The sequence below is a fragment of the Pipistrellus hanaki genome (genome assembly GCF_964339955.1).
Source record: "Pipistrellus hanaki genome assembly, chromosome: 2".
Lineage (NCBI taxonomy): Eukaryota > Metazoa > Chordata > Mammalia > Chiroptera > Vespertilionidae > Pipistrellus > Pipistrellus hanaki.
The window spans coordinates 180,945,137-180,971,847 of record NC_140504.1 but is presented as its reverse complement, the minus strand read 5'-3'; the positions used below and the strand labels follow the sequence as shown (position 1 = coordinate 180,971,847).

At 41.1% G+C, this 26,711-nt stretch overlaps 2 protein-coding genes across 6 annotated transcripts in view; one reads left to right on the top strand and one right to left on the bottom strand.

Annotated features, from left to right (window-relative positions):
• Window positions 1-1,063: 1,063 nt before the first annotated feature.
• ZBTB8OS (zinc finger and BTB domain containing 8 opposite strand) lies at window positions 1,064-13,149 on the bottom strand. 3 transcript variants are annotated; one of them, XM_084874392.1, is made up of 8 exons: window positions 13,046-13,132; window positions 12,617-12,963; window positions 9,754-9,778; window positions 9,130-9,251; window positions 8,572-8,654; window positions 6,989-7,041; window positions 5,867-5,903; window positions 1,064-2,190 (listed from the first exon to the last, which is right to left on the bottom strand). In XM_084874392.1, the coding sequence occupies exons 2-8, from the start codon at window positions 12,747-12,749 to the stop codon at window positions 2,104-2,106; spliced, it is 540 nt and encodes a 179-aa protein (XP_084730518.1). In that variant the 5' UTR covers window positions 12,750-12,963; window positions 13,046-13,132; the 3' UTR covers window positions 1,064-2,103. The 3 variants fall into 3 exon arrangements, with proteins under 3 accessions (XP_084730518.1, XP_084730517.1, XP_084730519.1); XM_084874391.1 differs by having other exon boundaries at window positions 12,617-13,149; XM_084874393.1 differs by having other exon boundaries at window positions 12,613-13,112.
• Window positions 13,150-13,208: 59 nt separating this feature from the next.
• The window catches only part of RBBP4 (RB binding protein 4, chromatin remodeling factor), a 25,468-nt gene continuing 11,965 nt past the window's right edge, over window positions 13,209-26,711 (top strand). Inside the window, exons 1-3 of one of the 3 annotated variants that reach the window (XM_084873106.1) lie at window positions 13,209-13,517; window positions 14,069-14,216; window positions 19,338-19,483. In XM_084873106.1, the coding sequence (XP_084729232.1) occupies window positions 13,502-13,517; window positions 14,069-14,216; window positions 19,338-19,483 (310 nt within the window). In that variant the 5' untranslated portion in view covers window positions 13,209-13,501. The remainder of the gene's footprint in view (window positions 13,518-14,068; window positions 14,217-19,337; window positions 19,484-26,711) is intronic. The other 2 variants (XM_084873108.1, XM_084873107.1) reach the window with 2 other exon arrangements.

Genomic DNA, 26,711 nt, shown 5'->3' with positions numbered 1-26,711 from the left:
GCCAACTATAGTTTGATAAAATAGTAATTTAAAAAAGTGTATCTGAAAAAAAAAGTATGTGGTGCGGGGAGGAACCGAACTTCACATGTAAAGGGTGACATTCATTTTCCTTTTATGCAGTATCTTCATTTTGGCATATTTTAAAACAAACTAATTTTTGAAGTAATGAATTATTACTATTATACATTATATAATTTATATAGCATAATTACACCTCTTTACTGAATCCCATTATCTAGCACTGTGGAAAGAGAAATGACTGTGCTTTTTCTCCTACTCAAGTTTGTAGCCTACTTGGCTTACTACATCCCAAGAGGCCTTGCTCTAGATGTGGCTCTCCCACTGCCCTCATGGTCTCCCCTTATTCATTTTCACAATCAACCCAAGTAGCCCAGGATGTGCAAAGGGGTCCATGGAAAAAAAAAAATACACAAAAAAAAACCCCTCATCTCAGTCTGGAAACTCTAACAAAGATAGATTCCAGACATTATTTTTTGCTTAGAGATCCTCGATCCAAATTTGAAAAATGTGTTTAAAGGTTAAGAAGCACTACCCCAGTGACTGCTAGATATTAATTTGAAGAGCTTGCTTAGCCAGCCTTCCAATACCCAGGGAAATAATGCAGTGCTCAGAGAGAACACTTAGAAAACTCACAATCCCTTCCTCTTAGGTCAAGTTCAATCTACTATAATGATATATGGCACCACGCAAATATCTTTTCTCATGTAAGTATGAATAAATAGCAACTTTGCAAACTTTTTTAAAAAAAAAATTGATTTTTTACAGAGAGGAAGAGAGAGGGATAGAGTTAGAAACATCGATGAGAGAGAATCATCGATCAGCTGCCTCTTGCACCCCCCCCACTGGAGACATGCCCGTAGCCAAGGTACATGCCCTTGACCGGAATCGAACCTGGGACCTTTCAGTCCGCAGGCTGACGCTCTATCCACTGAACCAAACCGGCAACTTTGCAAACTCTTGTATCATAGGAAAGAATACCTCAATTAACAGAATAATGTTGCAAATAAAACCAAAGCAGTTCCACTTTTTAGAAGTTATCTACTTTGAGAAGTTCAGATAATTTTATTTTACATTTTAAATATACTTTTATTGATTTCAGAGAGGAAGAGGTAGATAGAAGCATCAATGATGAGAATCACTGGTTTGCTGCCTTCTGCACACCCCCTACTGGGGACTTAGCAGGCAACCGGGGCATGTGCCTCATTGGTATCGAACTGTGACCTCCTGGTTCATAGGCTGATGCTCAACCACTGAGCCACCTTGGCCAAACAAAAGTTCAGACAACTTTAAAGTTGTTTTCCTGGCCTCCTGTCTTCTCAGAAATGAAGAGCTTAAATAATTTTTAAAAGCAACAACAAAAATTTTTTAAATTCTCCCATTCTTCTCCAACTATATAAATATACTGGCTTTAATATAAAATTACATGATAGAAGGGCCCATTTTTAAGGGCATTAAATTTTTCTTGTGGAAAAACAAGAAAATGTCAGTATATCAGTGTTTAAAAAAAAGTGAGGTAAAAAATCAGTGCTTTCTAGGGAAGCCTCCCAATTGTTCGATTATAATTATTTCTTATAAGATATCCAACTGGAATACAGATGGCTCTGTCCCATAGCAATTTAAAATACAACCTCTTAATATAAAGAAAATATATGTCTTAACCAATTTGAAGGGAAAGCAAAATCTCGATTGTAAAATTATCATTTTTTATCCCAAAGTGGATTCGATAAGAGTGTGGAGGCTTGAGTCTCTCAGGCTGTGTTTACATCAATGATCCCTTTTGGGACCAGGCTGGAGGGCTGGCATGCCATTGGAAGGGTGAGGCTCCTCCTGCTACTGAAGGAATTAATAAATAAGGAACCACACTTGCCACCTGAAGAATTCTTCAACATTGAATATCTGATTAGTACAGAACAAGACTATGCCTTGATTTTTCATTTTATGGGAAAATCATACTTTAAGTCAAAAATTTCTGTTCTGCAAACCCAAACTATCATATATTGTCAGAGACTGTAGAATTTATATTATGGTATCTTCTCAAAAGGACGAGAGAAAAAGTTCTTCATAGGAGTTTTTTTCCTTGTCTTAGATGTCAATGATCACAAACACTTCTGGCTTCTCTCCAGTATAGACCTGCATGGCTGAATACGTTATTGCCTTGACTTCAGTTCCCTAAAGTTGGGGTTAGAGAGAAAAAAAATAAGAAACAAAGGACAATTAAATCAGAATCATTAATTCTAACAACAATTGGCAGAAAGTAAAAATTTTATTATTATTATGGAAAAGTAAAAACAGTAATTATCAGATTGGTTTAACATTATACATTGATCCAATAAAAAGAACAAGTACACAGCAGACAGAGCACTGAACCGGGGAACCGGGGTTAAGAGATGGAACCCGAACCCTGGCTTTGTTTCCACCTGACCTCTCTGGGCATCAGCTTTTTTTATTTATCGAATTGGTTGAATCAAACAACAAGTCTTCCTACTGTTTGCTCAGAGCTCCTCAAAACTCCTCCTTGCAATCTAACATGGAACTTAGTGTATTCTCTTCTCAGCCGCCAATACTCACTCTACATGGTAGGGTCCTTCTCTCTCCACATGTTTCTGATACATGACAACACCTGCCCCAGTTTAGAGCCACAGGATTTGATATTTTCTTAGTTCCTTCTACAATAATTCTTTAAAAAAGAAAAAAGGAGTATTTTTGAACATTTTTTTATTTATTGATTTTTGAGAGAGAGAAATGTCAATGGTTATTTCACTCATTTATGCATTCATTGGTTGATTGTTATATGTGCCCTAATCATATCAGTACGATGTTCTAATCAACTGAGCTACCGGGCCAGGGCCCTCTACAATAACTCTGTGCATCATCAATATATCAGAGAATAGGGAACTGGCATTTGCTAGCTCTATGGCACCAAAGAAATTTGAAGATTCCAATGGATTTGAGTGGCACCCGGACCTCTGCTTTCCCCACCCACTCTGCCATAATCCCCTCAGGAAACAACCACCTCAATCAAATTCACCTTTCTGCCTGTGGCAGCATCCACCATGCTGAATGGTATCTATCCCCTTTAAAGTCTGTCCACAATTCTCAAAAAGCTACTGGGCACTGACCAGTAATCCTACTTTCTCACTCTGAAGGAACTGAAATTTCACATTCTTCACCTCTAGCCTCCCTCCTTTATTCTCATTCTCTCTCAACTATGCTTTCTAGAGAAAACAAGAGCAATCAATAAGAACTGACTCATCTTCCACACATCAAAACTACCACCCCACTGTGTCTGTACTGCCACCAGCCTTCCCTCCTGTTACAATGGCCAGTCCCTGCTCCTATTAGGAGGCCAACTTCACTTCAACACTATCCATACTCCCCCACTCCCGCCCTTACCAAGTTAAGGTCTTTGCTCTGAAACCATTCTCTCCCTCTCCAGCATGATAATAAATAAATAAATAAATAAGTAAGTAAATAGAAGAGGTGAAGAGTGGTTCTTCCAATGTTCTCGCCCACAAAGCTTAAAACATCTGGCCCCTTCAAAACAACAATGAGATACCATCTCACACCTGTCAGAATGGCCAACATCAACAAATCAACAGGGGAGGGAGGGTATGTATGGGAGGGGGGGAATGTTAAAATATGTACACAAATAATGATTTAATTAAAAAAATGGTTTAAAAAAAAAATCAAACGACAAGTGTTGGCGAGGTTGCGGAGAAAAAGGAACCCTCATGTACTGCTGGTGGGAATGCAGACTGGTGCAACCACTGTGGAGAACAATGTGGAGTTTCCTCAAAAAACTGAAAATGGAACTCCCATTTGACCCAGTAATCCCACTCCTAGGAATATATCCCAAGAAACTAGAAAGACAGATCAGAAAGGACATATGCCCCCCTATGATCATAGCAGCACAATCTACAATAGCTAGAATTTGGAAACAGCCTAGGTGCCTGTCAACAGATGATTGGATTAAAAAACCATGGTACATCTACACAATGGAATACTATGCTGCCATAAAAAAGAAGGAATTCTCATCATTTGCAGCAACCTGGATGGAATTGGAGAACATCATACTGAGTGAAATAAGCCAGTCAATAAAAGAGAAACACCACATAACCTCACTCATTTATGGATAATAAAGAACATTATAAACTGATGAACCAAAAGATAGATATAGAGACAGTAAAGCAATAAGCAGATTGTTGAATTACAGCGGGGAGGGTAGGGAGATCTGGGGGAGATAATAGATCAACCAAAGGACTTGTATACATGCATATAAGTACAACCAATGGACACAAAACTCTGGGGAGGGTGGGTATGTATGGGGGGGGGGGGCAATGGTAACATATGTACACAGATAATAATTTAATAAAAAAATAAAATAAAATAAAATAAAATCTGGCCCTTTACAGGAAAATTTTGCCCGCCCTATTCGCCACACAGATTGGCAAATACAGAATCTAGAGAAGCAGAGATAGAAAGTCCTTTAGAGAACATCTAGTCCGAAACCACCTTCTTCTTCTTCTTCTTTTTTTTAAAATATATTTTACTGATTTTTTACAGAGAGGAAGGGAGAGGGATAGTCAGAAACATTGACCAGCTGCCTCCTATACACCCCACACTGGGGATGTGCCCGCAACCAAGGCACATGCCCCTGACCGGAATCAAACCTGGGACCTTTCAGCCTGCAGACCAATGCTCTACCACTGAGCCAAACCAGTTTCAGCCAAAACCTTTACAGAGGAAGAAATCAAAGCTTGAAAAGGCAAAGGAACTTACTTTTTTTTGGGTTATTTGTTAATCCTCACTCAAAGATATTTTTTCTATTGATTTTAGAGGGAGTGGAAGGGGGAAAGGATAGGAAAGAGAGAAAAACATTTATGTGAGAAAGACACATCGATTGGTTGCCTCCTGAAGTGCCTCAAACGGCGCTGGGGGTCAAACCTGCAACCCAGGTATGTGCCCTCAACTGGGAATGGAACCTATGATCCTTCAGTGCACAGGCAGATGCTCTAACCACTGAGCTCACTGGCCAGGTGGGACCTAAAAGTTTTAAGTAATTAATAATCAGTAGCAAACCTGCCCCTAGAACCCAAGTGCTGTCTCTCTCTCTCTCTCTCTCTCTCTCTCTCTCTCTCTCTCTCTCTCTCTCTCTCTCTCTTTTTGTTAATCCTCATCTGAAGATATTCTTTCCTTTTTTTTTTTTTTTTTTTTTTAAATAATATATTTTATTGATATTTTACAGAGAGGAAGGGAGAGAGATAGAGAGCTAGAAACGTCAATGAGAGAGAAACATCGACCAGCTGCCTCTTACACAACCCTCCACCGGGGATGTGCCCGCAACCAATGTACATGCCCCTGACCGGAATCGAACCCGGGACCCTTCAGTCCGCAGACCGATGCTCTACCACTGAGTCAAACTGGTTCCGGCTGAAGATATTTTTTCCATTGATTTTTAGAGAGTGGGAGTGAGGGAGGGAAGGAGGAGGAGAAGGAGGAAAAGGAGGAAGGAAGTAACATTGACATGAGAGATATAGCAATTGGTTGCCTCCTGCACAGCCCGACAAATGCCCTTGACCAGGAACTGAACTCGAGACCTTTGGTATGGGCCAACACTCTAACCACTAAGCTTCACTGGCCAGGGCAGAAGTGCCAACTCTAAATCCATCAAATCAGATGTGTGAAACCAGTGGTTTAACATAACATGTCCAGATAGGTCAAAGACAGCCGAGAAAAACTTCACTTTACACCAATTTATCAGAATTCATTGAAGTTTACTATCACATACGCCAAATTTTATGGCTAGAAAGTATAAAATGTTTTAGTGGCTAGGTTAAAAACATACCTGAGGATGCTTGGACAATGAGAATTCTTCTCCCCACCTTGAAAAGGAAAATTAAAACATGATTAAAATTACCCAAACTTAATATTTTAAAACAATCCTTACAAATATAGTTAAGATACTAGAAAGCCAAGAGATGTAAGGAATATAGATTTGTTTGATTACTAGCAGTTACAGCTACTGAGGGACTATGTGCAATAGCCATTTCAAGAAATTTGATGATTAAACTAAAAAAAGGCGCCCTCGTATAGTGTACATAGGTAGACTCTCAACACACACTCTGTAGTTAATCCACAATTGTCACTATACTCAAGGCTAAAAACTAATTAAATATCACCTCCTCTTTGGGAAAGCAAAATAAAGATAACAGATTCTATAAGACAGTCTGAATTTGGTTTGCATTTTACAATTTTTAAAAAAATGCCCATGGTCTGTAGACGGAAGGCCCTACAAAGGAACTCCCTCTCCTAGAACTTGGCCAGGAGCATTCCCTGTCCCTTCCACACTAATGCTGAAGATCACAGTAACAGAAGCAGCAGCAGCAGTAGAAAGAGTAAGTTTTAAAACTCTGTTCAACCATTTATTAGCTAAGTACCCTGGTCAAGTCTATTTCCTCACCCTAAAAAAGAGGTGTTGCCAAAACCGGTTTGGCTCAGTGGTACAGCGTCGGTCTGCGGACTGAAAGGTCCCAGGTTCGATTCCCGTCAGGGGCATGTATGTTAGTTGCGGGCACATCCCCAGTAGGGGGTGTGCAAAAGGCAGCTGGTCAATGTTTCTCTCTCATCGACATTTCTAGCTCTCTATCTCTCTCTCCCTTCCTCTCGGTAAAAAATTAAAAAAGAAAAAAGAAAAAAGAGGTGTTAAGTCCACCTGGTGTGGCTCAGTGGTTGAGTGTCGATCCATGAACCAAAAGGTCATTGGTTCAATTCCCAGTCAGGGCACATGCCTGGGTTGCAGATTAGATCCCCATGAAGGGGTGTGCAGGAGGCAGCTGATTAATGTTTCTCTCTCATCCTACTGGGTTGCAATTGGTCCCCTGACTTTTCTATCTTCCTGTCTGGTAAGTTCAGTGAAGAATATAACTTAACATCTTTCATGACTTGCTAGTGAAATTTTCAAACTTACCCAATTGACCGTAATTTGAAATTTACTTGATCAAGACTAAGCACTTTCACTTCCTAAAGAGAAGAAAAAGATTTATTTTAATGTTTTACAATGACCATTTGAGACCATATGCCAAACACACTTCTAGGTTATCACCTCTTCTAGATAAAACAGCATATAACATACTTCTATGATGCAAAGAAATTAAAACGTTAACTAATATAGAATTATAAACTAAATATATTTCACGGAGATCATGCTTTATTCATACACTAGAGGCCCGATGCACGAAAATTCGTGCAAGAGTAGCCTTCCTCCCCCGCCATCCCCTCCCTGCCCCAAGCAGCAGGCACCAGCTTCCCTCGCACCCGGGACCCAGGCTTCGCTTCGGCCCTGGCTTTGTCTAATTAGCATATTACCCTTTTATTATTATAGCTATTCAACGCGAGTATTCTTGAAAATGTACAATCTAAACACTTGAGTCAAAAGAATTCTGTAAGATGGAGGATGACATAGATTTCAATCACTCTCAGCCTATTTTTATGTAATATTGTAGGCATCTGAACTCTGTAAGACGAATGACCCAGGTGAAAGGGTATAAGCTGGTAAGGGAGAGAATGACGGAATTATGGAAGCAAGATAACAACAACGTGTGCTAGATAACAATGATGCTGGAGAGGTGTTCCCTTCTAGAGACTGATGGCTACTACCAATTTCCATCTAGCCTTTCCTGTTTCACATTAAGGAAAACTAAAAGCACCAATTTTTAAACTTAGGCCTAAATGGCAGAGCTGCTAAATTTCAAATGGGGCAAAAATAACACAAATGGACGTAAATATAGCTCATACTTGGGAGACATAAAAAGTGTCAATAAAGACAGTAAGTATGTTCTTTTTATTTATTTATGTTATTGATTTTTTTTTACAGAGAAGGAGGGAGAGGGATAGAGAGTTAGAAACATTGATGAGAGAGAAACATCAATCAGCTGCCTCCTACACACGCCCCCTGGGGATGAGCCCACAACCAAGGTACATGCCCTTGATAGGAATTGAACCCAAGACCCTTCAGTCCACAGGCCAACGCTCTCTATCCACTGAGTCAAACTAGTCAGGCAGTAGGTACATTCTTATCACATAATCCTGATTAGTGACACATACAATAAGAGAGCAGACCAGCTGGTGTGACTCAGTGGTTGAGCATCCACCCATGAACCAAGAGGTCACTGGTTAGATTCCTAGTCAGGGCACATGCCTGGATTGCGGGTGTGATCCCTAATAGGAGGTTTGTAAGAGGCAGCCAATCGATGTTTTTTACCTCCCTCTCCCTTTCTCTCTCTCTAAAAAATCAATAAAAACATTTATAAATAAATAAATAAACACACACACACACACACACACACACACACACACACACATACATACAAATGGCATATACATAGGCAAACTCAGGTTAACTAAGAAGAGCCTATGGCCATTATAATCAGTACCATTACATGTCTGTATGGCACGGTTTACATCACAAGTTCCATTTTAAATCACTTGTTCTATTTTAAAATATGAACTAAGAATCCATTTGCTCAGTAAAAATGAAAAGTCCTTGCTTACCCGGGGTATGAAGAATTCATCAGCACTGAACTTATAAAGCCACTCATCCAAAAAGTGAAACAGAAGAGACTGCAAATCATCCCCTACATGGAATCAAAGAGAAACATAATAATACGATGCTTAATAATTCTCACCTCCAATTATTTGTTCGAATTTAAAAGTGCAGTGAGCCGAGACCCGTTTGGCTCAATGGATAGAGCGTCGGCTTGGGGACTGAAGGGTCCCGGGTTCGATTCCGGTCAAGGGCATGTACCTTGGTTGTGGGCATATCCCCAGTAGGGGGTGTGCAAGAGGCAGCTGATCGATGACTCTCTCTCATCAATGTTTCTAGCTTTCTATCTCTCTCCCTTTCTCTCTGTACAAAATCAATAAAATATATTTAAAAAATAAAAATAAAAATAAATAAATAAATAAAAGTGCAGTGAATTTCTTAGGCAGATTGAGAGAGGAAGAACAGGCTCATAATCAATTTGTTGTCCTCAGTGTGAAAATATTCCGAAATTATGTAGAATACCGCATACTTGTATAAAATTTCTTTCTTGTAAATAAACTGGTTACCTTGTGTTTCTACTTCTATTGCTTGAAGGGGCTCCACTGTGTCGATATCTGTCATGTAACCAAACATGGCCATGGCACACTGCTCGAAAGCTTCCTCCAGAGTATCTCCCCATGCATGTAACCTACAGAAATACATTCATGCCCTGAGTCATAGAACCCACTGCAAGAGAGAAAACCTGACAGCAACGTCAAAGTAATATCAATACGAAAAATACAAAACCAAAGGCCTCAACTCAACCTAATAGCACTGAAACTGGGTGCTAGTAAACCACCATTTTCACTTTCAAAAGTAACCAAAACAAGAGAAAAATTAAAACTGGGAACAAGACTAAAACATCAGCCTTCTTGCCCTGGCCAGTTGCACAATGGTTAGTGTCAAGCATCAGCCTGCAGACTAAAAGGTCAACAGCATGTCCCTTGGCTGCAGATTCTCCAGCCCCAGTAGGGGCACTTACTGCAGGCAACCAATCAACGTGTGTCCCTCATGTTGATGTCCTCTCCCTCCCTCCCACTCTCTCTAGAAATCAATAGAAAAAAATATCCTTTGGTGAGGATTAAAAACAAAACATCAGCTTTCTTGTTTAAGCACATGGTTCCAAAAGCATTAACTCCAGCTATACTCACTGGACATCCGCTGTATGGTCCAAATCTGAGAAAGAGAATGAAAAACACTTGTAAGTAACTAAACTTGACCTGCTAATCACAAGAAAAGAAACTCTAAGAACATCAACCTTGAAGAGAGAAAATGTGGACAGATTATACCTTTTGCTATCCATTTACATAAAAGTTAATTGCTTTAATAAAGGTTATTTTTAAAATTTCTTCTAAGCATTACCAGTCGTTATTCTTTTTTAATATATCTTACTGATTTTTTACAGAGAGGAAGGGAGAGAGATAGAGAGCTAGAAACGTCGATGAGAGAGAAACATCGACCAGCCGCCTCCTGCACACCCCCCACCGGGGATGTGCCCGCAACCAACGTATATGCCCTTGACCGGAATCGAACCCGGGACCTTTCAGTCTGCAGACCGACGCTCTACCATTGAGCCAAACCGGTTTCGGCCCAGTCGTTATTCTGTTAATATGAATTAAATAAATAGCAAAGAACTAATAGCAAGCTCCCACTGGATCTGTTATCTCAACATTTCAGTCTATTCTTCATTCATATTATGACTTCTATCAATTCTTTCCACTTAGGATCACATAATATTTGGGGTAGAAGAAGTCTTGGAGATCATTTAATATATAATTCCTTCACTTACAACAAAAACTCTGAAATCTAGAGATTGTGTGACTTTTTCAGGACTACATTGTTGATGAGGGGCAGAGTTGGGACTAGAATTGAGATTTTCTGACTTCCAATTTGGTGCTGTGTAAACCATAGCACCATCTTCCATTGGCACTCAAGGTTCAAACTCATCTCTAATTCACTCAGATACATTACTGAGGACTTGATATGCTTCAGGCACCCAGGAGCTCATGGCCAGCGAAGATGACAGGTTAAAAGAAAATGACTACTATTAACTCTAGAGAAATGAAGCATGTATTCACAAAACGACATGAGAATATCCATAGAAATTTTATTCCCCCAAATTAAAAACCCAATGTCTGTCAAGAGAACAAATAAAATAAACCGAGGAATACAAAGCAGTACTACTCAGCAATAAAAAAGTGTGGCCCTTACCGGTTTGGCTCAGTGGATAGTGTTGGCCCTAGGACTGAAGGATCCTGGGTTCAATTTCAGTCAGAATTGGGCCTAAACCTGCAGTCGGACATCCCCCGAGGGGTCCCGGATTGAAGAGGGTGCAGGCTGGGCTGAGGGGGACACCCACCCTCCCCCCTGCACAAATTTCATGCACTGGGCCTCTAGTATGATAGAGTTGATTAACAATGAAGGATTACGTGACAAAAAAATAAAAAAAACAAGTGTATTCTATTTAACATTAATTGCATATTTTATGAAAAATAAAACTATTTTCAAAATACTTAGTGAGAAAAGTATCACTATTTAGCATTTTTGCAAATATTTTAATGACTGACTTTCAATGTGTTGATTTAGATGAAGAACACAAAACCCAACCTCACAGATATGCAGAAATAAAGGGAGGAAGATTTTAATAGCTTTTCAAAAAACTCTATGTAGTCTCCCTTAATGTTACATCAAAACTAGAAAAGGCCCAGCCTGTATGACTCAGTGGTTGAGTCTCCACCCATGAATCAGGAGGTCACAGTTCAATTCTGGGTCAGGGCACTGGCTGGGTTGTGGGACACCCTGTAGGGGGCGTGCAGGAGGAAGCCCACTGATGATTCTCATCTTGATGTTTCTATCTCTCCCTTCCTCCCTCTGAAGTCAATAAAAAATATTTAAAAATAAAAGAAACTCCAAACGTGGTAGTTTTTTAAAGGTTGGTTAACAATGTCAAATCTGAGGCTGTAACAATGAACTCTTACTCTATCTTGTGTTTTAATAAAGTCTGTAGCTGCTGGGAAACTGTCAACGATCATGATGGCAGATACAAGTTTTCCAAATTTTAATTTCACTTGCATGCTTGACTTTTACCATTGCCAACAAACATTGTGTAATTTTCCTTGATGGAATGAATCACTTTATTTTCAAGAAAATATCTGCCCAAATACTCATGTCTGGGTAACAATGGTATTGATGGGGAAAATAAGACATGGGGCGGGGGAGGGAAGGGGCTAACAATCTGAATCTGTGCCAGTAACCTAATGTACATTCTTGATAGCCTATAATTAAGTCACTGGCCCTTTCTCCACAATCTGGTCTAGCAAGATCTGCTTTCCTACTTACTCCCAATTTACAAAGGGGCCACAAACAATGAATGAACAGCTTAGCTACAGGGGAGGTCACTGACAATCTAACTTCCCCATGCTGACTGACTCGGAGGGGCTGTGGGAGCCCACCACAAAAACCAGGTAGTTAGGAAACAGAAAACAAAGAAACCAAAGGGTATCAAGAGAAAGCTTCCTCCAGATTGGCTTACTCGGGATTTGCAGAACTGACCCCCTGAGTCACTGTACTATTTACATGTGAAACATCTCAAAATAAATGGGTTTATCCTGGACATCTAAGTACTCCTGGGTATTTCCCTGTCGCATGGTAAATTCTGTAACAGTATGTTGTTCAGCCACTCTTGAGAAAAAAAGTTCTGAGTCCTCTAACCTAGCCACACTCCATCCCACTGTTTGGGATATACAAGGGGCGACAGATCCACGCCCCCGCCTGGAAATACGGTTATCTTTAGAATACGCTAGAATTCCCACAAGGCACATGTGATTAGGCATATGTAGAAACGTTCAGGAGACTGTAAAAGGGGGAGCCCAGGATTTCCGGCTCAGACTCCCCGAACAAGTGCAAACAACACGGGGCGAAACGGGATCGCGCCTGAAGCCCCGCGTGCAGAAAAGGGGCGAGCGAGGCCGGAGGGCAAGGCGAGCGGAGGGAAAGAGCGGGCCACGTACTCACACTCGTACTTCCGACTGACTGGAGGGTACTTGGCCTTGGTCGCCTTCTGCTTCTCATTCAAATTGTAGTCCCGGAGGTCTTCCTCTTCCTGCGCCATGACTGCAGCCTCGGACAGCCCACTTCCGCCTTCCATCCCGAGGACTTGGGCCCTGATTTATAACTTCCGCCCTAGGCCCCGCCTCTCGGCATGCACCCTTAAAGGGCCAGGACTTCTCAGGGACTTTATCCTAAGACTTCCGACTTAGGCCTCCTCCTTTGAAGCACATCTTTAAAAAGTCAAGGCCCCATTTTCTGGACTTGCGCCATCGATGGTTCTAAGGACTAAGGAAACAACTAAAGTGGAGCATCTGCGGAGTAAGGGACACTTGAATGAGACACTAGTAGGCCTCAGCGATAGAATCCTTTTATTGCACCTCGGTTGATAATTACCAGACTGGAAAGAACCCGAGGTGTCTCATCTGAGTACTTTGAAGGGGCCGTTAGCTTTAACGGCCTTTAAGAAAATGGCTGCCCCGGGAGAGTGCGGACTAGACCGCTCACGTGACCCTGATGGGAGGGGGGCGCGCTCCCACCAGCCCTGCGCGCGCAATCGGAGGAAGTCGGCTCCCGGCCGGGAGGGGGGAGGGTAGAAGCGGAGCGTGCGCCTCCGCTCCGCCGAGAGCGACTCCGCGCTTCCGGATAGGCTGCGGACGCGATTGCCCGCCCCCCCTGGCCGCTTGACGCGCTCCGATTGGCCGGTGTTGGCGCGAAGGTCCGCGAAGCAGCCCTCACGCAGGGACAGCAGGAAACAATAGAGGCCGCGCGCGGGGAGCGAGCGTTCCGTAGCTTCCCCGCCCCTCCCGCAAAACGGTAGATCTCGGGATCCCCCTGGCTTTCCTGCACGCCATGGCCGACAAGGAAGGTGAGGGTGCCGGCGTCACCCTAGGAGGCGGAGGGGTGGCCGGACTGGCGCTGCGGCCTTTCCACGGCCTAACGGCGAGAGCAGGCCCGACTCCGCTGAGCGCGGTCCACCCCATCGGAGGCTGGAGGCGAAGCGGCCCCGCGCGCGGGGCGGGCTGACGGCGCGCAGCTGGCGAGGCGGCCCCGGCGGGCGTTAGGTCTCTCCTGGCGCGTCTCGTCGGTCTACACGCCTCTCTCCCGGGCTGCCCTGCACCGCTCCCTCCGCCCAGGGCTCGGTGCTCGGGCCTCCGCGCAGGTCCCGTAGACTCGGGCGGAGGGTAGCGTGCGCGCGCGGCCGGGCGCCGTTACCCGAACGGCTAACGGAGCGTCTGGCCGGATGACGCGGGAGGAGTCGCAGCCCGCGGAGGTGGGGGGTTGCTGGTGCCTCCGCACCGGGGAAATTTGGACAGCCCTGCTCTGTATCAGGGCTCGGGAGCCGAACTGGTAGCTTTGGAAGTGTTTACTTGGTGTCTGTTATGTTCCCTAATTTAAATTTACTTTTTAATTTTTTAGCAGCCTTTGATGACGCAGTAGAAGAACGCGTGATCAACGAAGAGTACAAAATATGGAAAAAGAACACCCCTTTTCTTTACGATTTGGTGATGACCCATGCTCTGGAGTGGCCCAGCTTAACGGCACAGTGGCTTCCAGATGTAACCAGGTGATGCGGACCTCTTGAACATGGTTTTCGGGTGTCCTCGGTGTAGGTTGGGCACATTAATTTTTCCCTATTTTTTTTTTTTTTTCTCCAGTCACCCTTACCGGGCATAGGATCAAAATTTATGGGTGACATCTTTTCCTAGACCAAAAAGTGGGCAAAATGTCAAGTTTATTTTCACTGATAAGAGAAAACATGCTGTTCTTTTTCTGATAACTGGGTTGAATAGCCATATAACTTGTCAGCTTACAAGAAGTGTTATGATGTGTCCAGTTTTTTAATCTCAGTCTTCGGTGGTAGCTGGTTAATACAAAGATGAATACAGCATGGTACCTGCCTGCAAGGAGCACAGTCTAGCTGAAGAAGCTGGTGTAACTGGTAGTTACAGTTGTATGTCCTCAGAGCACTTTTAGAAAGATACTTACTAGGATGCTTAGAACTAACACCTGAAGGTGGGTTGTTTTGCATATGAGGAATTATGCATGGTGAGCGATTAAACGCATGCATTTCTTACTCATTCACCTCTAGAGGAGATAAGATACTTATTTGGCTTATGTTTATGGAGGGTCTAGATGCCACTTATCAAGGCATACAAATTTAAATAAGATCCTTCCCTGCCTTGACTTTGCATGTATAGCCTATAACATTAAATTATCCTGAGAGTGGCAAAGATAAAACGATGATAGGAACAATTGCCTCAATGGGTATGAGGAAAGGCTCACGTTTTAGTAAAACCAGTGGAATAATGGGTTTTCTATTATAAATCTCTTCTAGTTTTGGAACAACATTTAAAAATTATATTTTATGGTGCTCACTTCAGCAGCACATGTACTAAAATTGTAACGATACAAAGAAGATGAGCATGGCCCCTGCACAAGGTTGACACGCAAATTCGTGAAGCGTTCCATATTTTTTAAAAGTTATATTTTATGTATACTAAGAAATAAATTCTATCTTAGGTCTTAGAAGTCTATGCTTCACTCAACAAGTAATAGAAAGTTGATATGAATTTTAAAAAGTTGATATAGATTTTATTAATAAATTAAGAACAAGGCTGTTACCTTTGCAATAGCCTTTTAAAAATGGGGAATTCTGTCCTAAGGTTGTTCAGCAAAACCATAATAAATACCTAGAAATTTAAGAGTTGGGAGCTTTATCATTACCAGGAGTTCCCATATTCAACTGATCATCAGAATTAGCCATAAAAAAGAATGAAATCTTGCCATCTGTAACAATATGGACTTAGAGGGCATTGTGCTGAGTGCAATAGAGAAAAACAAGTACCATATGACTTCACTTATGTGGAATCAAAACAAGCAGAACAGAAACAGACTTAGATACAGAGAACATTTTGACAGTTGCCAGATGGAGGGTGATCGGGGAGCTGGGTGAAAAAGGTGAAGGAATTAAGAAGTACAAATTGGTAGTTATGGAATAGTCAAGTGGATACAAACTACAGCACAGAGAATATAGTCAGTAATGTAGCTATTGGGTCGGCAACTAAGTAATTGCGGATTTTTTAAAGATCAAAGACAATTTTTTCATGGAACTAAATAACTTTATTCTGTAATGTATTGCCCATTTTTATCAATGACCTTTTGCCATCTTTCAGGCAGCATCATAATCCCACGTTCAAAAAACTTCTGGTTTTTATTAGCAAAAAACTGAATCAGGTACGATTTGACATCATCATCATTATTGAAATTTTTACCATTCAAGGAGTTTTGTAAAGATCAAAACAAAAAGTAATCAGATGGTGCAAGGTCAGGACTATATGGTGGATGTGGCAAAACATCCCAACCAAGCTCCATTAATTTTTGCCGAGTGACCAAAGATGTGTGTGGCCTTGCATTGTCATGATGGAATACAACACCTTTTTGATTTGTCAATTCAGGCCGCTTTTCTTCAACTGCATTATTTAATTTCGTTAGTTGTTCAATGTAGACATCAGAATTGATCGTTCGGTTGGGTGGTAAGAGTTCAAAGTAGACAATTCCTTTGTAATCCCACCAAACTGATAACAAAACCTTCTTTTGATGAATATCAGCTTTTGATGTTGTTTGAGTTGGTTCACCTGGCCTGCTCCACGATCTTTTCTGCTTGATATTGTTGTAAACAACCCATTTTTCATCGCCAGTTATCAGTCGTTTTAAAAATGGATCATTTTCATTACGTTTCTTTAGCAAATCGCAGCTGCTAATGCGTTGCGTTAACTGTGATTCTTTCAGTTCGTGAGGAACCCATGTATCGAGTTTTTGAACATAGCCAAGTTGTTTTAAGTGATTTTCAATGCATGTATGTGATACATGAAGCTTCTTTGCAATCTCACGTGTTGTACTGTGACAGTCCGAATTGATTATTGCTTTGATTAGGGCGTCATCAACTTCAACTGGACGACCAGAGCGTTTTTCATCTTTGAGTGAAAAATCACCAGAACGAAATTTGGCAAACCAATTTTGACACTGCCGTTCTTTTAAGGCTTCGTCACCATAAATAACACATAACTTTTTATGAGCTTGCGATGCGTTTTTCCCTTTGAGGAAATAAAAAAGCAAAATATGACGAAAATGTTCCTTTTGATTTTCCATTTTTCAACGAACGCCAAACGAAAACTACAAAACAGATCAAAAAACTTTTTTTACTGATTAACAGCTGAATAGCCAACTATCAAATAACAAAATGTGTTTTACATTTGTACTACGTCTGCAAACCTAAAATTCAACTGAAGCCATATATGTGTGAAACCCGCAATTACTTAGCTGCCGACCCAATATGTATGGTGTCAGTGTATTAGACTTATCAGGGTGATCACTTTGTGTTATATAATGTCTAATCACTGTGTTGGGCATCTGAAATTAACAATATTGTTAAATAAAAAAATCATAAAAGGCTAACAAATTGACCGAACAGTGGAACTACTGGTTGTTATGACATGCACTGACCACCAGGAGGGAGATGCTCAATTCAGGAGCTGACCCCCGGCAGTCAGTGCGCTCCCACAGGGGGAGTGCCACTCAGCCATAGCTGGGCTTACAGCTGGTGGGAGCGGGCCAAAGCCATCAGTTGGACATCTGAGGGCACAGGCCAGGCTGAGGGGAACCCATGTGCACCGCTTCCCCTCCCCCCCCCCCCCAATTTTGTGTACTGGGCATCTAGTTGAAAAATAAAAAATTATTCAAATGTTATGAAAAATTACTTGAGTTGAGCAGAAGTGGAGTTCTTTCTGTCAGGGGTTCTTAGTGGTAGTTCAAAGCATTCAGGAACTTGTTGCAGAATACTTGAGTAATAGTTGGTGATTCCAGATTTACCAGTCACATGCCAAATTATAGTGAACCAGTGGGTCCCAACCAAATATTGGTCACCCCATACCTACTAAATCATTATGGAATCCTAAAGCCTCCCATACAATGTAGTGATTAGCTAGGTTTGCAAAGCAGTGAATTAGAATAAATTCTTAAAGGCTAAAATCTGTGCTGTCATCTTAGTTGCTTTCTACTCTAGCAGATAGACTTTTCTGTAATATTTGACATTGATCCAAATACACTACCCTTTTCCTTCCCTTTTTTGTATTCTCATATAACAATGTTCTGTTGTTATTTTAGTAATGGTGAGGATTTACTTATAAGCAAATATCTCTAATGCCAAGTGCTTAGATTTTTTTGTGTATGTTTTGATTTTAATGTTTATTTGCATCCTTTAAAAAATAATCTAGCTCTATAAAATTCTTTCTTCTCTCACTTCCTCTGATTCTTTTAACTTTCTAACTACAGGCATTCCTAATTTTCTGTTGACAGCCCTCTTTTCTTTCCTATACTTTTTCTATTTTATATGTAGATGTCCATCACCTCTTTGCAGAGGAATTCATATTGGTTATCTTAGACGTAACTTCTGGCTCTTGGTGGATTTTCAGCTGCTTAAAGTCTAAATTTAATCTGTTTCTTAGCCTTCTCTCTCACTGTGCTTTCCCATACCCAGAGTCAGATTTGGACTTGTCCTAGTTCTGTTACTTAGTAGTTGTGTGATCTAAGGCAAGCTGTTTAATCTTTGTAGTGTTATGGTATTTCAATGATAAAAGTTATATTCAATGCCTAACATGGTGTCTGGCACTTGGTATACCTTCCCTTTGCTTAGTTCCCCTTTTTTGGACTACCTGCTTATCTTCCAGCTGTATTCCTATTTGCTTTCATTGGTGTATATTGACTTGTGTGTATTTTTGTTTGTTTTTGTTTTTTTAAAATACGTTGTATTGATTTTTTACAGAGAGGAAGAGAGATAGTCAGAAACATCGATGAGAGGGAATCATCGATTAGCTGCCTCTTGCACACCCCCTACTGGGGATGTGCCCGCAACCAAGGTACCTGCCCTTGACCAGAATCGAACCTGTGACCCCCTCACTCCGCAGGCCGACGCTCTAGCCACTGAGCCAAACGAGTTTTGGCTTGACTTGTGTTTTAATCATTTTTGTACATGACTGCCTAATTTTCCTTTTTTTTTCTTCTTTTTTTTGAGGACAGGAATCATGTCTTAATCATTATGCGTCCATTGTTTTTGGAGCAGTATGTCCAAGCAGTAGGAAATATTTGAGCAATTAATTTACTAATGTTATTTCCTTTCCTTTTTGATGAGGTTAACCTAAAGAAGTAACCTAAAATGTTAGTGTACCCAACAATTTTTTCTTTATATCCAACCAGTGTGTAATAGATGAGTAATTAATTCCCATTTTATTTTGTTAGACTTTTCCTCAAAAACATTTATAAATTTAATTTTGCTTAAAGTCACAGAAGCTATCCATGTTAACTGAGGACTTACTGTACTTAAATTCAGTGCTATGTAGTCTTCCTTGTACTTGGATCTATGGAAGTTACATTAAAAGTAGAAAATGACCCTGGCTGGTGTAGATCAGTTGGTTGAGTGTCATCCCAATCCTGTCTTGGGTTGCGGGTTCGATTCCCAGTAGGAGGCAGGCAATCAATGTTTCCTCCCTTTCTCTCTTTCTCAAATCAATAAAAACATTTTTTTTTAAGTAGAAAATAATTTTCTCTTCCTAAGACCTTGTTGTAATAGTGCTTTTGCATAGATGTATTTGTTACTAATTTTCATGGTGACCATATATTGCTATTACAGACCGGAAGGGAAAGATTTCAGCATTCATCGACTTGTCCTGGGGACACACACATCGGATGAACAAAACCACCTTGTGATAGCCAGTGTGCAACTCCCTAATGATGATGCTCAGTTTGATGCTTCACACTACGACAGTGAGAAAGGAGGTAAGAATCTTAAAAATGAAGAGTCTATTTGATATATTTTTCATATCTTTGAATTGTCATGAAAAGAATGTTCAGTATGATAAAGGAGCCTCAAGATAGAAACAAGATGTTAAGCTTTGGAAAGCCTGAGTTTGCAGTAGAGATGTTAGCTGTCAGAATACATACTTAACACAAAGTTGGTTCTGGGCCTTTTCTATAAACCTTCCTCTACTAAATTTGGTGCTTGGGGTATTTCTAGAATTGAAAGAAGCAAAAATCCACCATATATCATTACTGTTCATGCACACATTCTCAACGTGGGACATTCTGCCCCAAGGGGGTGAAAGTTGGTTTTTGGGGAAAGGTGTGTTTGAAAACAACCTTATTCTTTGAAAGTATAAAGCACAGATATACAGAGCATATGTAAATAGATAGTACAGTATATCTGGTATTAAAATTTCATCATGATGTCAAGAAAATGTCATAAGGTTTCTTAGAGGGGCAGTAATGGAAAAAAGATTTGGGAAACACTGGCTTAAATTATCCTTTAAGTAGTAAAAATGACAACTATGGCCCTCACTACATACATAAAAATTAAGTGAGCCATTTAATTATATCCTAATTTTAGGAGATAAGAGTTTAACTTTTCATGAAATACTTTTTCTCTTAGAAGAAGTACAGTGAGTGAGTTTCCTTTATTGTTGTCTTTGAACTCAAATTATTACTGAGAAGTATAAGATAGCTCTAAGATTTGTGCTCTAATAAATAGATGTTTAATTTTTATTACTTTAGATTTCTTCTGATTAGCAGAATCCATTCTTTTTTTTTTTTTTTTTTTTTTAGTTTCTTTTTTTTTTTTTTTTAATAAATTTTTATTGTTCATATTATTACAAGTGTTCCTTTCCCCCCCCTTCCCACCCCACCCTCTGCCCTTTCCCCACTCCCCATTGTCCTCATCCATAGGTGCACAGTTTATGTTCAGTCTCTTCCCACATTCCCCTCTCCCCTTTTCCCCAAGAATCATCAGTTCACTCCCCTTCCATACCTCTGATTCTATTATATTCAACAGTTAATATTGTTCATCAGATTTTTTTTTTAATTTCCTTGGTTTTTAGATTCACTTGTTGATAGTTACGTATTTGTTGTTCATAATTTTTATCTTTATTTACTTTCTCTTCTGAAAGAACCCCCTTCAGCAATTCATATAATTCTGGTTTGGTGGTGATGAACTCCTTTAGCTTTTTTTTATTAGTGAAGCTCTTTATCTGACCTTTGATTCTGAGTGATAGCTTTGCTGGGTAGAGTATTTTTGGCTGTAGGTTCTTGCTATTCATCACCTTGAATATTTCTTGCCATTCCCGTCTGGCCTGCATGGTTTCTGTTGAGAAATCAGCTGACAATCGTATAGGTGCTCCTTTATAGGTAACCACCTGCTTAGCTCTTGCTGCTTTTAATATTCTCTCTTTGTCCTTTGCTCTTGGAATCTTAATTATGATTTGTCTTGGTTTGGTCCTCTTTGGATTCCTCTTATTTGGAGTTCTGTGTGCTTCCTGGACTTGTAAGTCCAATTCTTTCCCCAGGTGGGGGAAGTTTTCTGTCACTATTTCTTTCAGTATGTTTTCGATATCTTGCTCTCTCTCATCTTCTGGGACCCCCATGATTCTGATGTTGGATCGTTTGAAGTTGTCCCAGGGGTTTCTTACATTATCTTCAATTTTCTGGATTCTCTTGCCTTCTAGCTTCTGCAGAGGAGTGTCTTCTGGCTCTTTATGTTCCAAATCTTTGACTTGATTCTTGCAATCTTCTATTCTGTTTTTAGGACTCTGTAGAATATTTTTTATTTCAGACAATGTATTCTTTATTTCTTGTTGATCCCTTAGCATTTCTTGTTGATCCCTTTTCATATCCTCATAGGTCTCATTTATTTTATCGGCCTTTTCTAGGAGTCTCTTGAAAAACCCTTTAAGTGTGGTTTTGAACTCTATATCCAGTCGCTTTTTGTCCTCCATTTCTTTCCTTTGTGATCTATTTGGTTTAGGCATTTTCGCAGGCAGCTTTTCTGATGGGGCGGAGTTTCAGGGTGGAGCCTACAGCCTTGGCTTCCGTCAGCCCCGCCCTATGCGACTCCTGAGACTCAGGGTCCTTCAGTACTTGTTGCAAGCGCCTCTGAGAGAAAGGTGCCCTCGATTTTCGCCTGCTACCAAACAGTGTAAGCTCTCCCGCAATGGGCCCGAAACTGGGGTTCAGTTCAGTTGGAAGTGGAGTTGGAGGTGGCGTTCAGAGCAGTCTGGAGCCTGTCTCCTTCCCGCCAGGGCAGTCCTACGGCACAGCCGGCCGGCCCTTCTCTGCGCGCTGTGTGCGCGCCTCTGGGACCTCCTTTCGCAGCTTCCCCAGGTCCCGCCTTACAGCCCAGCTCCCTCTGGATGAGCCTGGGTCCCCAGGGTCTGGCCTAGAACGGGGGTTCAGAGCAGTTGGGGGCCCAGCACAGTCAGTGTTTATCTCCTTCCCGCTAGGGAACGCCAGCCAGGCACTCGGCCTCCCTCCTCTCCGGCTCCGTCCTCTCTGCGTGCGCCGCGTGTCTCCGTACCTTGGGCTTTTACAGCTCCTCCGCGCTTCCTTCTGGTTTTCTCCTTGCTTCTCGTTGTAGAATTTCCAGTGAGTTGACTTTCCTGAAGTTCTGGGTAATGTCCATTTTATATTTTAGTTGTATTTTATTGAAATTGTTGCGTGCGGCTGCGGCTAGGTGCCTACCCGAGCAGCCATCTTGGATTCTCCTCAGAATCCATTCTTTTATCTAAGTTATTTTGGGCTCCAGTTATTTTCCAGTATTGTAATGTGCAGTTGATCTTTTGAGCATTCCATATTTAGCTTAGGGTGATGCAGAATGCAAAATAACTTCTCAGGATAAAGGTCAGCAAATATTTGTGTCATTGACCCAAGTGTGTAGTTGTAAGATATAATTACTGGAAAGTTATTTTCTGAGTAGGCATTAGTGATGGGGGCGGAGGGTACCCTGAATTTAGACTTGAGCTGGAGACCTGGATATGCCGCTCATTAATGGTGGTTTTATATGTGCTGCCGAAGCGAGCATCATTAATTGTGGTTTTAGTGAACTCTTTTAGCCTTTTATTAGATAAAGATAAATTTTCTTTAGGATTTTTGGTTAATATTTAGGGACAAAATGTAATAAGTTGTTTTTAAATATCGAAGCAAATATAAAACGATGTGGGAACCCCCATGAACCTGTCCCCTTTAGATAACTGTTAAATTGATACATAGTTTTCAGAATGATTTATCTATCCCATTTATTGAATTACTCGTTCAAAAGATTTGTTAGATACTTATTTTAGGCCAGGCGTGTTTCTTGGTATTGGGGATACAAAATAGAATATTCTTTCCTGATACGATGTATCTTGGACAGATTTCTGTGTAAGCATATAAAAACCTGCCTCTTTTTTTTTATCCTCACCTGAGGATATTTTTTCATTGTTTTTTTCAGAGAGTGGAAGGGAGGGTGAGGGGGAGAGAAAGAAACATCGATGTGAGAGGGACACATTGACTGCTTGCCTTTGAACATGTGACCCCGACTGAGGTCAGGATTGAATCCATAACCCAGTTTCATGTCCTTTATCAGTAATTGAACCAAGACCCTTTGGTCTGTGGGCCTACATTCTAACCATTAAACAATACCAGCCAGGGCAGAAACCTACCTCTTTTGATGGCTGTATACTACACCATAATAAACCATCCTTATTTGTGGGCATTTAAGTGGTTTCCAATCTTGTGGCTTCAAAAACAATTCTTGTGCACACAACTTAAATAGTTTTGCTGTAGAATATTTTGAGTGTAATGTTTATCATAGAGCAAGAACATTCTCAAGTGTAATTCTGCTAAATTGCTTACCAATAGCAGAAGTATTTGTGTTTCTCCATGCCCTCGCCAACATTGAAGTTAATACTATAGTCTTATTTCATTTTGCTTTTTAAATTATTCACGATATTGAATTTGTTTTAAAATATTTGTCTTTGTCTATCTTGATCTACCTATTTATGTTTTCTGCTCTTTTTTCTATTATCTATATACTAGAGGCCTGGTGCACGAATTTGTGCACCAGTGGGATCCCTCAGCCTGCCCTGCAGGATTAGGCTGAAACAGACTCTCCAATATCCCCCAGGAGTTCTGGATTGTGAGAGGTCACAGGCCAGGCCAAGGGACCCCACCAGTACAAAACCAGGGCCAAGGTGGAACTCAGGAGGTTGGCCAGCTGGAGAGGGACCATGGGAGGGCTCTAGGGCGTGTCCAGTCCATCGTGCTCAGTGCGAATCAGCTGGAACCCAGCAGCAAGCTAACCTACCAGTCGGAGTGTCTGCCCCCTGGTGGTCAGTGCACATCATAGTGAGCAGTTGAGCAGCCTTAGCATATCATTAGCATATTATACTTTGATTGGTTGAACAGTCATCTAGACACTTAGCATATTGTGCTTTTATTATATAGAAGGATAAAGTAGGATATCCCCAATAGATAAATAGGTTGTGGATCATTTTTCCAGGTTTTTTAAATTTAAATTTTATTCATATATATATATATATATATATATATATATATATATATATATAAAATTGATTTTTTTACAGAGAGGAAGGGAGAGGGATAGAGAGCTAGAAACGTTGATGAGAGAAAAACATCAACCAGCTGCCTCCTGCACAGCCCCCACTGGGGATGTGTCCGCAACCAAGGTACATGCCCTTGACCGGAATCGAACCTGGGACCTTTCAGTCTGCAGACCGACACTCTATCCACTGAGCCAAACTGGTTTCCGCAGCACCTCAGTTTTGAGTATGCAGATTACATCCCAATCAGTTAGCCACTGACTATTGTGGCACAGAAGAGGCTGTCCTCCCAGCGCTATATATTCAGCGGACATTTACCTCCCTTCCAGTTCTAGCTTGAATGGTCTTCAGAGTATATTGCTGTACATTTCTTAGTTGAGGACCTAAGATCCTGTACAAGCACACAGGTCCACAGGAACTACCTTAACAAGTATTTTTTTTTTTTTTTCAATATATTTTATTGATGTTTCACAGAGAGGAAGAGAGAGGGATAGAAAGTTAGAAACATCGATGAGAGAGAATCATCGACCAGCTGCCTCTTGCAACCCCCTTACTGGGGATGTGCCCGCAACCAAAGTACATGCCCTTGACCGGAATCGAACCTGGGACCTCTCAGTCCGCAGACTGATGCTCTACCACTGAGCCAAACCGGTGCCGGCTACCTTAACAAGTATTAAGTGCCACTGTCACTTACAGTATGAAGCCATCTGGTCCCTGTACTTTGGAAATATTTTCAGGTTATGATAAGTTTTATTTCTTCATCAATTTAATGCCAGAGAGAGTCCTTTGTGCCAGATAAGTTTAATGAAGCCAAAAACAAATTTCCAAAGTCAAAATATTGAGCCCTGACCCAGTGGGTCAGTTGGTTGGAGTGTTGTCCTGTACACCAAAAAAGGTTGGGGTTCCATCCCTGTTCCGGGTCAGGGCATGTACGGGAGACAACTGATGGGTTTTTCTCTCTTATATCAATGTCTCTGTCTCTGTAAGTGTCTCTGTATTTGTCTCTCTCCCCCTTCCTTTTCTCCCTTCTCTCCTATCTTTCTCTCTCCTTTAAAAATCAATAGAATCATATCTGGTGTGGCTTAGTGAAAAGAGTATGGGCCTGCGGATTGAAGAATCTAGGATTTGATTCTGGTCAAGGGCACAGGCCTGGGTTGCAACTCAATACCCAATCAGGTGTGTAGGGCGTGGTGGAGGCAGCCAATCAATGATTCTCTCTTATCATTGATGTCTCTCCCTCTCCTTTCCTTTCTGAAATCAATAAAAATATATTTTTAAAAAAGAAACATATCCTCAAGTGAAGATTAATAAAATGTATCTGTACTTCTGCACTCTCTCCATATTAACCACTTTTTCTTTTTATGAGTACCACAAAGTTCCTTAATCTAACCACTGTTTATGCAAGAGCCAAAACCACATTGCTAAGACAATCCTCAGTGTTTTTTTCTCTCTCCATCTTGATTTTTTTATTCCTGCTAATCTTTAGGCCTCCTGACAGTCACTGTTAATGGTCATCTACTGTGGTGTTTCTCCTTTTTCCGCGTCCCGCACAGAAAAAAGGTTCCTGAGGGGAGGAGCTGGGGATTAAGAAATTAGAGAAAGAGACAAGAGGCAGAAATAGACTCATAAAGCTGGGAGCTAGGTGGAGAGACAGTCACACTCACCACAGATAACCCAGCATATTTATTGGCTTCCAAAGGGGAGTTTAAGGTCGAAAGGAGTTTCGGGTGTGCCCAGATCATATTCATCAGAATCTGGGGAAGATCCTCATTTTTTGATACAAGATTTAGCATATCAAGACCTTGGTGAGTCAAGGTCCTATTTGTTCCTCATTCCTGGATTAAGAAATCAGAACTGAAAACAGGATTCTGCCAGTGCCCTCGGGCCCAACTGATAAGAATTAAAAGAATGTCCCTGTGCTCTCTACAGTCTACACTTTACCTAGCCAGTTTCTCCTCTGTATTTCCAATCCAGCCCACATCCCTGTTCACAGAGCAGCATTGACAGCTTTGATGTTCTATTTCTGACCTTCTCAAGACAGCAGAGGGAGATCTTGTGGGACAGTGTTATAAAGTCTGTGGTAGTGTACAGTAGTATACTAGGCATTCACTCACCAGCTCACACAGACCAACTACAGTCCCGCAAATATCTCATTTGGGTCTACCATTCTTTATCCTTTATACTGTATTTTTACCATATCTTTTCTATGTTTAGATACACAAGTTCTTACTATTGTGTTACAGTTGTCTGCAGTGTTCAGTACAGTGACATGCTATACGTACAGGTTTGTAGCCTAGGAGCAGTAGGCTACCATATAACTAGCCTAGGTGTGTAGTGAGCTAGATATTCTAGGGTTGTGTAAGTGCACTCTATGATGATCACACAATGATGAAGTTAACACATTTATTAGAATGTTTCCCAGTTAAGTGACCCATGACTACATTAGGACCATAGTCTTTTCTACTTCAAGTTCGGCCTTTGACAGATCAGCTTCAACTTGTAGAAATTATTATTATTATTTTATCTTTATTGTTGAAAATCCCCCCCCCCATTGACCCATTGTAGCACGCCCTCACCCCAGGCCTTTCCCTCCTATTTTTTGTATCCATCGGTTAGGCATATGTTCATACAACTTCTTT

Coding starts and splice junctions, on each gene's coding strand:
- ZBTB8OS (XM_084874391.1), bottom strand. CDS start 12,749: ATGGAAGGCGGAAGTGGGCTGTCCGAGGCTGCAGTCATGGCGCAGGAA. Junction 9,779..12,616: donor AGTCAGTCGGAAGTACGAGT/GTGAGTACGTGG, acceptor TCTCTTTCTCAG/ATTTGGACCATACAGCGGAT. Junction 9,252..9,753: donor GACCATACAGCGGATGTCCA/GTGAGTATAGCT, acceptor GTATTTCTGTAG/GTTACATGCATGGGGAGATA.